The 16,890-nt window shown below is 31.0% G+C and overlaps 2 protein-coding genes across 2 annotated transcripts in view; one reads left to right on the top strand and one right to left on the bottom strand.

Moving 5' to 3' along the window:
* Window positions 1-12,403, bottom strand: part of LOC138941128 (facilitated trehalose transporter Tret1) — a 14,573-nt gene extending 2,170 nt beyond the window's left edge. Inside the window, 8 exon segments of the mRNA XM_070310506.1 lie at window positions 412-462; window positions 464-632; window positions 635-865; window positions 1,629-1,764; window positions 2,194-2,323; window positions 8,462-8,634; window positions 9,394-9,483; window positions 12,013-12,403. Coding sequence (XP_070166607.1) covers window positions 412-462; window positions 464-632; window positions 635-865; window positions 1,629-1,764; window positions 2,194-2,323; window positions 8,462-8,481 — 737 coding nt within the window. The 5' untranslated portion in view covers window positions 8,482-8,634; window positions 9,394-9,483; window positions 12,013-12,403.
* Window positions 12,404-15,056: 2,653 nt separating this feature from the next.
* Nd-sgdh (NADH dehydrogenase (ubiquinone) SGDH subunit) lies at window positions 15,057-16,526 on the top strand. The gene is made up of 3 exons (XM_070310648.1): window positions 15,057-15,165; window positions 15,751-15,962; window positions 16,066-16,526. Exons 1-3 carry the CDS (start codon window positions 15,081-15,083, stop codon window positions 16,309-16,311), a joined length of 543 nt encoding a protein of 180 aa, XP_070166749.1. The 5' UTR covers window positions 15,057-15,080; the 3' UTR covers window positions 16,312-16,526.
* The last annotated feature ends 364 nt before the right edge of the window (window positions 16,527-16,890 follow it).

The following is a 16,890-nucleotide window of genomic DNA, read 5'->3' as shown; positions in this document are numbered from 1 at the left end:
AAGCAGTGGTATCAACGCAGAGTACTAGAAAATCACACGAAGATTTTAGGCTCTTGGAAAATCTTGAAAGTTATCGCGAAGAATATTTTCTTTGCTGCGAATATCGGCAGGTTGTCAAGTTATAAAGTCTATCATTACGTTGAATATTCGATTATTTAATTACAAAGTTAAACTTCATTGATATTAATCTTTTTTTTTTATTAATTAATAATTAATAACTATAATATTTATAGTAATTAAGTAATTTTATATATATATATATATATATATGTACAATACTATATACAATAATTAATTATAATTATTAATTATTGTCAAGTGAGAAACTAAAGCGTCTTCTTATTAGTAATTTATTGATCTTATTGTTTAAAGGAATTTTGTTAACTTGTTTAATTAACAAATTGGATTTACCATACTAGGGACTTCTTGGCTTCATCGATGCGCCCTTTCGAGACAAGCAGACGGGTGATTCTGGCACCAAAACTGCACCATGATGACGGGCACAATCGAGTAGATGATGCTGAGCCAGGCGACTAATCGCCAATCCAAGTAAGCGCCCTTTAAGTAAGACAGTAGCATTCCGAACGACGCCAACGTCGGTCCAAACGAGATCAATGAGCCGCGCAGTTCCGTCTGGCCACCTCGGTGATATAGACAATCGCTGGTGAGGTCGCCAGGCGGTCGACATTCCGGATTAGCAAACGACCGACCAGCAACATCGGTATATTGCTCGAGCAGGCAATAAGTATCCAGCCGATCACGCTGGGGATCGCGCCGATCTGTAGAGTCCTCAATCGACCGATCATCTCCATCAGGAAGCCTCCCAACAAGGCGCCAAATGGCGCGCATATGACGACCAGGCTGGCTAAAAATCGGATCGATCTTATTTACTTTTCGCTTCCTCTGATTTAACGCCTCTTTCATGCGCGTTTAGTTGTTATTTTATACAATACTTAATTTTATTTTGTTCTTTGAAAGATTTTTACTATATAAAAATATTTTTCCGTACATTTTAATCTCAGAATCGTCTTCAAATTTACAACTTTCATGCGTATTTATACGTTTTAAAATAAAATTTACATGTATTATCGATAAGGTAAAAATTTATTTAGAATTGTCAATCGCGGCTGTTGGCATTCTAGATTAAAAGCATGCCCGTAACAAAGACAGTAAATGTCCATTGTTGTACGTAGATTGCGATGTGGATGAATGCAAATTGAATTGCGTAACGCGAATTTAATCAGAGCACGAAATTTGATTGAGCATTGCCGTTCGAACAGCAGACACGCACGTGATTCTCCTCTGATAATTCCAACAACTTTGACGTTTCGCGATGATACTTTATCGATGGAAAAGACGGCTATCTGTCAATATCATTAATAATGATTGTGCAAATTTAACACTCTATACGCACACATTTTCCGATGAACGTTTTTGATATCATAACAATTATCGCCTCGTATCATTTCGAGGAATTATTCGTATAAATGCATTATTCGCGAAACAGAGCAATTAAGTATTTATTGCAATTTATTGCAATTAATATTATAAATACGTAATCTTTTCTCTTAACTGAATAATACGTATCTCTATTGCTTCTCATACGCTATGTATTCCTGCGATCTCACCTATCCAGGAAGTCTCCTCTTTCGTGGCATGTAGCTCCGCATCTTTTTTCTCGAGATGAGGAATGAGAGTCGCTGAGTATGCCATAGTGAGGCCTACTGCTATGTGGAAAGATGCCGCAACGATGCACGCGACAATCTACAAAGGTTCAAAGCCAACACGTATAACTTTCGCATAATAAAAATCTTATCTCGCGAGATTTGCTATTTTTCTACGAGACTCTCGATCACCGCTTTTTTTTATCTGCACATCTTTTCTTTCTCATACATGATAATTTCTCTTACAATTAAATATATTGATAAATTGTTCACGTATATATATATATATATATATATATATATATATATATATATATATATATATATATATATTTAAATTGTTAATTGAAACGTAAGAGAATCTTATTTTGAAATTTAATTGATATTTATAGAGAAGAGAGAAGAGAAGAGAGATTGAATGTTATTCAATGGAAGGATAAAATCTTTCCAAGATTTTACATTTGCGTGGAAAACGGGTTTTTGCGGTAAAATAAAAGCGAGCAGTTATCTCTCGCTGGATAATTGGTACCTCTCGGATGGCATCTTTAAGGTTCGTCGGCTCGACGAAACCTTTGTTGAGGCTTCTACTCGAGACGATCGCGTCTTTGAAGCACTCTCGCTCGTTTTCCTCGATGTTTTTTGAAGCCTCTCGCTCCACACTAAAACCACAAATAATTGACGTCATCGATCGAGCGTTAAATAAACCGAACGATAAATAACACCGTCGTTAATATCATGCGAATTTTATCGTCGTTTCTTTACAATCTACGACTCTTTCGAACTCGTTGCAATTTACAACGATCATTTGTACGATAATATTTCTGCATATCATTACGGGTCAAGGAATATGTCATGTTTTTCTGTTATCTCGCGTTGTTTTTTAAACAATAATTTTTAAATATTTATCGCATCGATAAACTTCGATTTCACGGGAGTTTTAAAACGCGATCCGGCATTGATAATGGTAAACTTCAAATTGAATTTCAATTCAAGAGTATTATCATATACAACCGTCATAGCAATCAAAATATTTGTAATAAATAACATTTGAACCTAACGTAGGCATTTCTTATCATGGTATAACACACGATGGCTTAATATTTTATTGCAAAAATTAATATTATATATGTGTACAAGATATTTTACATTTGAAATAAGATTTTAATTAATATAGTGCATCGTAAATAAAATACAAAAAAGAGAAGAAAGTAAATTTGTATCATATAACGAAGTTCTTATATGTATAATATTATCAGTTTCAATCAATAATATTTTTCATTTATTCGATAAATCGGAAATGTCGAACTCGATGTAAAATTGTAATATAAAAGCAGTTACATTTTTATTAACGATTTTCACGTGATATACAAAAATCACGTGAAATCGTAATTTTTAAAACAAGCATGATTACATTAAACAGATAAAGATATATATTTATCAAATCCAAATTTCTTTCGCGTAAATTCTCCTAAAATCTTTGAATTGAACATCTTAATATTATACCTGTTACGAAAACTGATTTCTCCGGAATATGGGATCAATAATCTAAAAATTTCTAGATACAATTTTTTTTTACGAATACAAATTTATTATTGATGTGATATTCGTCTGCAATAATTTTCTTTTTCATTTATTATGGCCATGGTTAAACATTTTGTACTTTGTAAAATACATGTGGCACGAAAGCATATTTATGAATGAAATGAATAAAATATGAATCAATTAATAGTGAAATAAATAATTCACTATTGATTGTGATTTAGCTTCGTTTATAAAAAAAAAAATATATGAATTTAGTTTTTAATTTACGACATGATATCGTTTAAATGTCTGCGTATCAGTTCAGAAAATATGATGAGTAAATGTAATCAAGTAATTATCGTGTAAAAACATAAGTCGATGCTGTTTGCTAAATGCGTGCAATGTTAAAATATAATAATCTTCAGACGATATCGTCTTGCATAACAATGACATCACGCGGATTGATTAATAGAACGTTTTGCATCGTGCATCATTTATCTTATTTATTGCAATAAATCAATATCGTTTATTAATAATTTTAAGAGGAAATGCGCGCTGTAATAATTTTAAAAATATTATTTTTTTGCTCCCAATATTTCATCACCGAACATTTCTTGTAATTTAAACGACAGTCTATTGATAAATAATTCTGTTATATTATATTAAATAATTAAATATTTTGCATATGTATACAATTTATATAATTCATGAAATTTTTATGATACATTTTGTAATATATACAATTTTTTTTAAATAATTATGAGCAAATCTGAGTTTTTCCGATGGTGATAACTTTTTCCGCACTTGGCTGACGACTAATTAATGTGATACATATAACGAAGCGTTTAAAATGTTCTTATTAAAGAGACGATTGCATTTATTATCGGCTAAAAATAAACCTCTATCGATCTTGGTTAGATACGATTGCGCGCTTAGCAAATTAGCGCATATTAATTGATATGTAATTATACATGAACCGTTGAAATCAATTTCTTACAATAACTCTAATAAAACAAATAGATTACAGTTGAATGAATTTATGTGCAATATGGTACTATTGGTTTGCTGCTACAAAAAATGCTTATAGCTAATTAAAGTATAGAAAAAATTAATAATCTCTACTCGGAATTTTTTCAGCGTGTTCGTAATGCATCTTCATGGTCATTTCTTTCACTTATCCGACGAGAATAAAATTATTAGCTTCATATATATTCTTGTGAAATTCACGAATAGATTTAATGATGACCGGCTTCTTATTTGCAATCGCCATTACATCAGAAAATGCGATGATTTTCGAAAATCGAAAATTTATGTTATTATGTACTATTTATCGAAATCAGAAAAACCTCAGTCGAATCTCAAATAAATTCTTCACAAATTTACATTCCTTGAATAATGCGGTTTTTTTTCCCCACAAACGATATATTAGAGATTCGGTCATTGTTATATCGATTCTTTATTTTTCTGGTTTTGTTTGTACAGCTACAATGGAGAAAAGGATAGAAAAAGATTTAATATTCACGGGGGTAATATATATATATATATATTTTTTTTTTATTATTCCGTCTACATATCCCGATTCGTTGCACTAAGTTAAGACGAACAATACGAGATTCTTCGCGAAATATGCAGGGCGCACGTGGCACAGACATAAGTAAATTATTTAAATTACCGACTCTTGGAATAACGATTCTACCCGATATAATAGCTTGCTCACGGATATAAGGGGTGTACTCTTTGTTTCTTTTCGTCAGTCTTTACTCGTACGGATTTAAATTTTTTATCCCGCTTTTTTAATAGCTACATTCGTACGATCGCGTTCGCGCACTTACGGTATTTGCGTGCATTTCGCATAAATAATAGACGGAAAGTAGTAATTTCATTTCGCTACACGTCGACGGAGAGTTAATTACTGCAGTGGACTACGTATACTTTGTACGTTATTGAGAATACTAATTATAATGTTCCGTACTCTTGTCAAGTCTCCAGCGATAAACGGCATATATTGACTTTATTTTTTCTTTTTATTATTATTATTATTATTAACAGGTACAATAGACGCGCTTATTATTTCGTGCGGGTTTCGAATCGCAAGTCACGGCTACTGCCGGTCGAAGAATTCTTCGTGAGATTGTCCTAAGGCTACACGTTGCTAAAAGTAGACGCGTCTAGCTGGCCTAACCACGCGTGACTTTAACCTTGGCCCTGATTCAACAAAGCATCATACCAGCGTGACATAATAGTGGGCGGACAAATCTCCGATATATTCGCGAAATCATTTTTTCACCAGTGTTTCATTCGTCATTAATATTGCAAAAATCAAGAAATATATATATATAGACATATAATAAGTATGGCTATAAATAAAAGATTCTATGAATATCGTAATGATAATTTTGAATGTAATGATAAGCATATAATGATAAGTATAACAATAATTTTAAGGGTCATCGATAAGACGATATCTTAAAATTGTTTAAGATGAGTCAGATTTGATAAAAATACTATCAAAAATTTTTTAATACGTATAGTATCGAATTCTGTCAAGCATCTTTTTGATAAGACTCTAGACATTTTATTCATTTTTTCTTTATATCATTTCACTATATTATCTATTCTGTTTGATAAACTGTAATAATTCGATGGATCAAATTTAAGGAAAGAACATGTCATCAAATCCGTTCCTTGCAATGAAAGGCTCGCATAAAAAATACTTGGTAATGCAACTTCCTTTCATTTCGATTCAGGGTAATTATTTTCCGTGCGACGATCACGTGCGACTTACATCATCGCAAATGATTTCGTCGTGTATACGTATTCCTTATGCCAAGCGCGGTGATCTTAAAGTTACTTATAACAATCTTCTTTTTCCGTGACAAATATGTAAGTAAATATTAGGAATTGTTATCGATTCGGAAAGTAATCATTTCTCTTTGTCGATCGCATTTTTTTACTGGCGGGAGATGCCGGCAAAGTGCGCGCACGTGGGTGGCTTCTGACATGAAAGAAATATCTGCAAATTGTTGCGCCTATCGAGTCCCGCAAACATCTTTATGACATTCGAAAGACAATTTGTCACGAGCTTGACTAACGTCACACGCATAACTCGAGGTCGAAGGTTAATTGGAGAGCGATCAAGTGCTGGTTCGCGAGCCCTCCTTTCAAATATGACCTCAAAAACCTGTTGCCGATACAATTGAAAATATTATCTATCAAGTATATATCAATGATTGAGATACATATATACGCGAGATTTCCGTTTAATTTCTATTTGTTTAAATTATCTGGGCCGGAAAGCTATCTCGATATTCGCGCATAAGTTAGGGGGAACTGTTCCTAATTTTAAAATATAAGATAAAATATCGAGTATCCAAATTGCCAAGTCATCAATGATAATTTATTACTAGCAATTGATTTTGAATGTGGCCTTATCGATACTTTTAAATATTTATATTAATATAAAAATTTATATTAATATAAAAAAATTAGCAAAATTTTACAAGGAAACTATCTAGTTCCTTTTATATAGAAAAATTTTTATATACAATGTTATCCCACGGAGACTTTAATTTATAATTTTTAAATAATAGATATATCGAATAACTATTTAATTGTTTAATATATCGAATAATGTACAAAGAACACGCTGGAATCGCGAAATATAATTTGGGACTTTTCATCTCTGCCAAATCAAAGGTGGTTCAACTTTTTACGTTTGCAAAACTCGTTCCTCGAATAAGTCTTCCTGTCAAGATAGCCGCTGGCGTAAAGTCGCTCGTCTGTATTTTTAAAACGTCTATCATGTTTTATTTTGACTCAGAATCATGCTCTGATAGTTACATAATTCTCAGAGATTGTTGAGAGCGGTATCGATGTTCTCGTACACATATATTCGAGATATTAAAATAAAAGTTTTTCATTGTTGAAAAAAAAAAGCAATTTGATGAAATTTTAGAAAACTTTTCTTTAAAAATGTTTTTTGAATTGCGCGTTGAATTGAAACAGAATTAAAATTTCTTGAGGTCTAACCAGATAGAAAATGTCGAAGTAAAAAAAGAAAAGGAATCCCCCCTCCCCTAACCAGATAGAAAATGTCAAAGAGGTCTAACCAGATAGAAAATATCGAAGTGAAAAAGAAAAAGAGATCAATAGACTACAGGATAGCCTTTAGATAGACCTTCCATATCATTCGCGAGTAGAAAAGGATGATAAAGAGTAAAAGGAAAAACACTCTATATGAAACTTATTCGAAGATTTGATGGATCGTCTTTTGTGGAGACAGATCATGCGTTTATTTATTCAATGAACATCTGCGTATCTTAGACATTTGGAGAAAAAGACCTTTCCTATTCCTTCAGCTATACACTGTGTCGAGATCTGAAGAATTACTTCTCGCGCATAATTGAAATTAAACAAATCTAGTCCATTATCGTAGTAATTTATTTCGTGCATTAAATAAATTATAAAAAAGGCAAATCGTAAATTGTAAAATCAGTAATTTACATTAGATAACGAGTGAACATTTCGGCCCATTTTTCGAACCATCCTCAAGGCAAATTTAATCGGACATATAAACTTAAAATTGAAATAAATAAATAAATGAATAGATAGAGTCGAAAAAAGGTAATAATAACACAGTCAGATTGTAAAATCAGTAATTTACATTAGATAACGAGTGAACATTGTAAAATCAGTAATTTACATTAAATAACGAGTGAACATTCCGGCCCATTTTTCGAACCATCCTCAAGGCAAATTTAATCGGACAGATAAACTTAAAATTGAAACAAATAAATAAATGAATAGATAGAGTCGAAAAAAGGTAATAATAACACAGTCAGATATGATAAATATGTAGAGTCAGTAAAAGGTAAATACAATATAAATTTGTTGAATACATCTAAAACATTGTCCAATATTTCGTTATCTGTGAATCGTGCTCCTCTCTAGTTGATAAGTAAGAAAGTTAAAATTTATTAACTTTTGATAGAAATAATCATTCTATTTATTAATACGATGTTATTTTGCGTGAATCTTTCTTCCAATTGCTCACATTAAAATTATGTAAATCGAGGCAGATGGCTTAAAACATTTGAGATAACTTGTTTCATACACACATACACAGTTTTTCTATACTTATTAATCACTTTAACTTTATCAAACACAAAGAGCAACATCATATCATCGCTCGTTATATAATCGCAAGTTTTTGTAGATAGTTCGCGTTTTCTTTGACGTAATTGATAAGATTATATTTATTTATCAACTATATTTACCTTAATGAGTAAGGATCCATTGTATTTTTCGTCTCAATCGCTCCAATCGCTATTAGTTAACTAGCAATATGTTTCCTCTCCTTTCTCTTGTTAGTCAATTAGCCGCCTCTCCTCAGGAATAGGCCTTCATCAACTTTGCTCGATATTGTCCTGACTAGCCAACATTTTATTGCCTGAAATTAATCCCCACTCATTGTTATATAACATTTATAAAATTTATTGTCTCTAAAATTCTCTGGTACAATATCATCGCATAAAATTTATTTTTCTATGGTTTAACATCTCTTTCTCCATCCAGATTTTAATTAACTGTAAATGGATCAGATTTTTATAAGTAACGACATGGACCGCGGATTAACTACGCGGTTGCCCTCATGTCCGTTCTTTATACACGGAATTTTCAATGAAACTATCTAATATCTCGGTCAAAGCGATGCAGCAATTTTGTAGTTAGTATATTGCGTGCATAACTTTCTCTGTCGCATAACCGATTTTTCTCCTTGCATTTCATGATCGAAACAGCACGATACGTATTTTTCAACAATTATTCTTTGACAGAACTCTCTTTCTCTTACACGCTCTTTATGCATATCACACACACATACATACATACACATTTTTTCTCTTCAATTATCTTTAGATAGGGAATAAAATAATAAAGAAAGTTTCTATAGAATTTCTTATGATTAACATTAGCCGTCTAGTTTCTCCGTTATATGAACCTTTATATAAATACATATATTTATTCGCGAGAAAACTTGTATCGATGCAACACGTACTGAGTAAACTGCCCGATTGCGTGAGCGTAAATTGCTATCAAATGTTTCTCCGGCTCCGATGATGGCTAACGATCATTAGAAGTTCCACAAGAATCGAGCTCATCGTCGTCGACCTAACCGGCGATTTCATCTAAATTACTCGCATGCGCTCACGTTCTACTCGACTTTCATCCCGCATGACTTCCCCCAATGACCCGTGAGCACCAAAGAACCGAGAAATCATTGAATCAATGAAGCTTATGCCTTCCGACAGCGTGAAGAATAAAGTTGCCCAAGAATATAAAACAAAGAAAAAGGCAAAAGAGAAATAGCTTCGTAGCTTTTAGATTAATAAAGTTTGCTAAATACTCGCTATAATCAATGATGGTTTTTAATCAAATTAGTACTTAGGTTTGAATCATATTAAATTGGACGTTGATATAAACTTTGCGTATTGATAAAGGAAGACCAATTTTTATTCGCGATAAGATATTATGGCTCGAAAGAGTCAAAAATCGTCGATGATCTTTGTGTCGCGATTTTTTTTCCTCATTGACAATGTCACGCAAAGTAGAAAAGAATTAGTTAGCATTCATATAGATAAATGTTATGCAGCTCGCGGTGCAAAGAAAACTGCTTGCAACGAATAACACAATTGTAACAAAGAATGATCTTTGTTTTGTTACAGTTTATTGACGTTTAAAAACATGAGAAAATTATGCAAATTCTTGGGGCAAATGTCGATGCATATTAATATACAATTTCCCTCCATGATTTAAGAAGCCTTCTAAGACACTTAGCTTGTGAAAGCGACACTTTTAAAGTGTCTTTCACCGGAAATCAGACGCATGGAGAACTCAAGAATTATTTAGAAGAATAGACAGTATTATTATTAAAAAATTCAGATTAATCTTATTTGACCAACACAATGTCTCTTTTGTGTATAAATATTTTATATATATTTTATTTCAAAATATTAAGTTTATTTTGTTATATATGTTTCATATTTATTATAAATTTAAATATTATACAGCCGACAGTTGCATAGTTTAATAATAGATTGAACGACATTAGCCGGAATCATATGAATATGGCTTACAGATACAAATTATTTAAAATTATTCCGTTATTTGAAATTAAAAACTCACCTGCATTATAAATAAACAAAAAAATTTAATCATAGTTAATTAATTCTGATTTCACACAAAATGAGAGTCCAGCAATGTGAATAATAATTTTGCTATAATAAAATGTAACGGAGAAAATAAATCTAGTAAGCTAGTATTTGCCTTTCTAGCGACTTTGTATAAACAACAATAAGCAGTGTTGCAATCGATTCTAAAGCCATTTTATAAGGTTCTCGTGACATTGTGAAGAGACAGACACGTTGCTTTAGAAGATAAAGGTTGCAAAAATGTGTTTATTGCAACGCGGAAGCAATTGCATAACGTCAATAATAATGAAGTTCGTGATGTGTATAAAGCTTGATTTAAATATTAGTTTATAGCAAGGATTGAAACCAATGTATTCGGGATGAATTTCAAATTGCTGACATCTTATTATTAGATATGGGGATAAAGGGCAAATAGAAAAATGTTTACGATGATAAAACTGAATATTTTACGAAATATTTTATTTTTTATATCAAAATATGTCAGATTAAAATATAAAATAACTCAAAAAGTACTTAATAAAAAAATACTTTGTTATAGTGTTTTGGAAAGCTCTCGATGTCAGCTACAAGAATACTAAATAAAAAATGGGGGTTTCCATTTAAGATTTTAAAGTTGACCTTCACATGACCTTCAAATGATTTTCCAAGGTCAAATCATTGTCACCATCTTATGGCCCCCTTGAAGCCACACAACTTTTGTTTGAAACTTTTTTATGTCAGATTATTGTAAGTGCCTTAAAAATCGTGGCTATCGTTACGAGGACCACCCTGTATATAAATTTGAACGCATCTGACTTAAATACTGTAAACCTTACGAAACTATTGATGTGTCTCGATGAATGAATATTACATTGAACGCGACTAAACTTCCTTCCGATAAACCGCACCGGCCTGTGATAACATTCCATCCTCGTTCTTTACTTCCGCTAATTTACAAAACATGTCTATGGATCTCGTTACATTTCTCCGTTATCTGTAACAGGATCCTTTTACGTTTTTTTATTCTTTACTAAATTAAAAACTCTGACTTATAAGAAATTTTTATATTATGATGACATATTTGCTTCGTCAGCTTTTGTCGTAACAATTTCACGAAATTTTTTTTTTTTTTTTTTCATATTTCATCTTATAAAGCACAACAAAGGATCGTACTAACGACGAACAAATTTTCAGGTACAGAGTTCGAAAATTCAGAAGATCTCGAAGAAGAATCAATCTCTAATATCGGACATTTTGATGGCCTGGCATGCTCTCTGTACGCTATGAGGTGTTCACGAAACCTCGAAAGGATCGATCGATCCGAAACGGATCAACGCCCTGACACAACATCGCGAACGACTGGCAGTAAATAAACCAACAGGTATGCACGCTATCAGTAAGTCTTCTTTTTAAATGCACTTGTTATTATTTAATAAAATAATAATAATATAAATATGAAGAATAAATAAAAAATAAAGTCAACTTAAAATATTGTATATTACTATAGATAAATTTAAAATTATTTAAATTAGAAATAGTACATTTATATATATCCTAAAATTTATGAGATTCTGAAATTCTATAGTTTGTCGAGTTAGACGGTAAATCTACACGAGTCCTGTCTAGCGAAGCACACTCACCTCTCCAAGCAGCCTCTTGTTCCGAGAATCGATCTCTCGCCGGGCGTCGTGAACATTCACAAAGGGAAAAAAACGAGAGTAAGAATAGTTTAAACAGAACGATCGGAAGGGCTCTTTTCTCTCACTTCTGTGGCTGTTCTCATGGGAAGAGGAGTTGATGTGACGCGGCGCGACCCGATGACGCGATTCGAGGATCGATCAGCAAACAAACCCGCTTCTCTGTTCGACGCCGCGGTCGGTAGACGACTGAGCCAGTTGAGCCTCTGAAAACCTTGTCGCCTTGTTCCCCTACATAAGGCTCCGATTCTCTCAGCCGTTCACGCACTGTCATCGCACATTGCCAACGGAATCGTTTTAAGGGTTGCTAAGACCCTGTTGTCGCGTTGAGGATCGATCTCGATCTTGCCTTGCTTCCTGATTCGTCCTATATGTATTGTTCTTTACTAGTGATGTTTGTTTGGAAAGATACACAAACAACTTTAGTACCAAATTAATATCATGATGTTATCCGGTTACGAAATACGCATAGCATTTTAATTTACATATTAAGCTCATGATTATATTATGTGTAATTATTCCGTGCGTAGAAAATTTCTTAGAAAAGGATTATAAATATTTCATATTACAAAGGCTATACATATAAGAATCTAGACGATTTTGTGACTTTAATATTTATTTATTTATTTAAAATTGTAGAATTTGGGAGGATTGTTGACAACATGATTTATATTTTTGTCTCTCACATTTTCGTTATTTTTCCAATGTTTACATAACAAGCGAATTTATTTCCGGTTTTTGTTAGCGTACGAAGAAATCGAGGAAAGAACACAAGGGCAACTCGTAATCTATACGATCCACTTAGAACCAACTCGGTGAATGAAAGATTGTTTTGTAAAAAATTATTGATGCCGAAAATATGTTGGGAAATTTGCGCACTATAAAACCCTCAATCTTTGTTTTAGTCTTTTTTTTTTTATTATTATTATTATTATTATTATTATTATATATATAGATAAAATCTCAAGCTGAAATGTGCCAATGTTTAACTTTTTAAATATCTTTGTAATCAAATCTGAAATTAATATTCTGAAAAAATTACTTAAAATTTATTTTAAATTTTAGACACAAGTTTAGTTATTTATTTATGGAATTTTAGTTACGACATTTATTAATATAATTTAGTAAAAAAAAAAAAAGTTTCAAAATTAACGAATAAAAAAGAAATTGAAATGAGAAGTTAAAAAACTTTTTGTAAAAATTTATTAAATTAATAATAAGAGATTAATCAATTTCCCATAATTATCAGTTTTTACAGTTTAATGAGTAAACAAATAAAAATACATTTATATATGAAAAAGAATGTATAAGAGTGCTAATCCATCAAGGCATTATACAAGGTTACGCATTTCACTGTTGTCATATCTATCATATCGATCTGTATAAAATTAATGACTCATTCTCCAACTCACTATTCTGTTAGCTTCCTATATATATATATATATATATATATATATATATATATATATATATATATATCATTATCTTTAATTCATTACTTCACGTAATCGACTAAAGAATAGGAAACGTTTATACGACAATGCGACGTATCGCAGAAACGTGCACTTGAAATTCTTATGACTGTGAATCAACTGTATTCGAGTAGGCAGATATTGTGATAGGCTCTCTGTTCCGAGATTCATGCTGGATATGGAAAACAACTTTATGACATTTGAACGTGACTCTAAACGACATTTCTTATTACATAAGAATGCAAAATTTCAATTTGTGAAAGGATACTCTGTGCTATGCGAATTTGCCATTTTTCTATCAAGTTTTATTTAAGATTTGAAAGAACGAGGTATTATTTTAGCTTCGATAATATATTTACTGACGTCGGTATTTGATATCGCAAAACTCAAGTACACATATATCCAAAGATACTATAAAATTTATAACATATTAATCACTAACACTAGATTCTTTTCCTTCCCTTTCCAAAATGCTTGAAGGCATTTTGCTATCATTCGTGTCGCTGATCATTACATATGTGATTATGCACCGTCATCATGATTGAAATTTTGTCGCATAAAAAAATACATAGAGGGAAAAGAAACACCCGTGATGTGAAAAGCGATATCAACAGTTTTCTTTGATTCTGTCACGAGGATTACCGAGTGTTCATAATTTACAATTGTTTGTCAAGTTCAATTGTTCACTTAACCCAGCCTAATTGACAGTATCTCTGTCCACTATTGCGGATCATATTGATACGAACGTGTTAAAACGATTGTGACAAAACAATTTCCGACTTAAAATAGATGTCTTTATTGTTTATCTAAATTACGGGAAAGAAACAGATATTTTGTTAAAGTTAATTTTGTTAAAGCGCGAATTTCTTTTATAATATAATAAATTAATAAAATTAAAATACACAAAGAATTTTGATTGCAAAAAATACACTAGTTATTAAAATAATTTTGTTTATATCAATATATAATTTTGATTATATTTTTTATTAGTATTTTCTTATTTTTACGTAATTTAAATCAATTTCTCTATTATTATTATTTATAGTTATTATTTTTATTAATTAGGTATTTATTTAGCATAAAACCATTCTTTATTTAGCACATTAATAATTTTCTAATTATCGGTATATTAATTAGATAGTATTATGACATTTCATGATTTGATAAAAATAAAATTTCTTATTGTGCGGTATTACATATATATTAAATTAATAAAATTGTACATTGATATTAATTAATTACTGTTTTTAATTAAACAAAATATATTAATGTATTTTTCTAAATAATAGTATATTAATAATTAATATTTATTTTTCTATACAAATATGTTAAATTATGTTAAATTAAATTTAACATAAAAAAAGAAATATTTTTATCAACATTTTATCTGATAATATAAAATATGTTATAGTGCGCCATCTATAGTTATCTGTTGATAAAAATTAAATATTTTGCGATTCTTCTTTTTCTGCAGTCGGCAAGTAAGCACTCTATTTTGATTTAATTCTCAAATCTCACATACATTTGTATCGGAGAAAAATGGCGGCGTGGAGTAACATTTTGCGTACTGCGAATCAAAAGTTGCTGCAAAACGGCGGATTTAGAACGGCATTGTTGAAGAACGGTGATTATTTATGCGCGATTGCTTACAATTATATTGTTAAACAAGTGTTTTTTTTTAATTTTTTTACTTTATCGATGTTCTTGCGAAAACCGGTGTTTCGTTACGCAACGATCATGCACAGTGTTTTGGAATATGATTTCGTGGATATCCGTGTCGTAGAATAAAAGAAAATATGTTTGAATATAAAGATATGCTTATGAAATAATAAAACACTTAACATTTTTATTTTCATTAATTTTGATTGTTACTTTTTACGTACTAATTATTTCTAATGTTTCTAACACCACTAACATTTTATATGATAATATCCTAACATTGAATATTATAATGAATATGAAGTTTTTTTACCCATATGTTATTTATTAGTGATTCTACGGTATTATTTCTTAGTACAGATTTTTTCTATCTTTTTCTCTATTTTATATTTATATAAATTGATTTATTAATAAAAATTATGATTCGATAATGTTAGCTGATTGTATCGCTATTGATTGATTGTTAGGATTTTATTGATACATCTCTTAATTTCTGAAACTATTAATCCATCTGTCTTAGTTGACTTTAGAAATTTCTTCATGTTTTTAGAACAAATAAGATGTATGTCCGAAGAACGCACATTTGCCATACAGCCAAGCCGTTTCCAGTGGCACAAAACAAAAGATTGGATTAACTTTTATATTTTACTCGGTGCTATTCCTGTTGGGATTGCAATCACTTTAATTAACGTCTTTATTGGTCCTGCTACCCTCCAGGAAATCCCTGAGGATTATGTCCCAAAAGAATGGGAATATCTTCAGGTAAGATATACACACTGGTCATATTTTTTTGTAAGATGATTCAAATGTTTTTGATACACTAGATGTATCAACTATCTAAGTATATTTTTTATATTTGTTTCAGCATCCCATTAAAAGATTCTTTCAACGTTATCTTTTTCCATCACAGCAACAAGAATACGAAAAGTTTCTGCATTACTTATATCATCAGAATCAGGTTAGAAAAGTTAGGCTTCTTGAACAGACGGTGAACACTGCGATGGGTCGGAATCGCGATTACAGAGGTCCTTACTTTAAAGAATTCTATGCCTCTAAGTATCTGTACTCGTATAGAGAATCTTTAGACAAAACGCTTAATGTGCGTGAGTAAGATTTATTTTGCTCGTAATGGCTATTTCTGATTTTAAAGTATTGCGGGAGTTAAAAAAATTATCTTATCAGAGGTATATATATAAATATGTAGATTGCATATATTCTAGGACTTGATCAATTGATCTGCAGAGTGAATATTCGCAATGTCAAATCTCTGCCAATAAATATATCGCATTGTACAAATATAGTTAATAAAATAGAATTAATTAAAAACTTGCTTAGAGGAAAGTATAATGCGATACATTTTCCTTTATAAAGTCTGTTCTTTATAGCTGAACTGGCTGCACTAGTTAGTTCAGATTTTATCTTTCTCCTCCCAATGTGGGAAGAAAAAGATAAACTCAGAACCAGTGCAGCCAGTTCAGCTATAAAGAACAAATCTATAATATCATAAGCAATGCATAAGTACAATTTTTAATTGATCATTAACTGTTATTTGTAGTATTGATTACATGTTTCTGATTATTATTTCATTAATTTATCATTCTCGATTTTGTGATAATTATTTCGAGATTATAATGCATATTGATTCATTACATATTGACTATCCATTTGTAATATTTATCGAGTACTAAAT

The sequence above is a fragment of the Polyergus mexicanus genome, unplaced genomic scaffold (genome assembly GCF_030449975.1).
Source record: "Polyergus mexicanus isolate NDT 795.1 unplaced genomic scaffold, iyPolMexi1.0 SCAF_18, whole genome shotgun sequence".
NCBI lineage: Eukaryota > Metazoa > Arthropoda > Insecta > Hymenoptera > Formicidae > Polyergus > Polyergus mexicanus.
The sequence above is the reverse complement of the archived record's forward strand: the minus strand, read 5'-3'. Positions and strand labels throughout refer to the sequence as shown.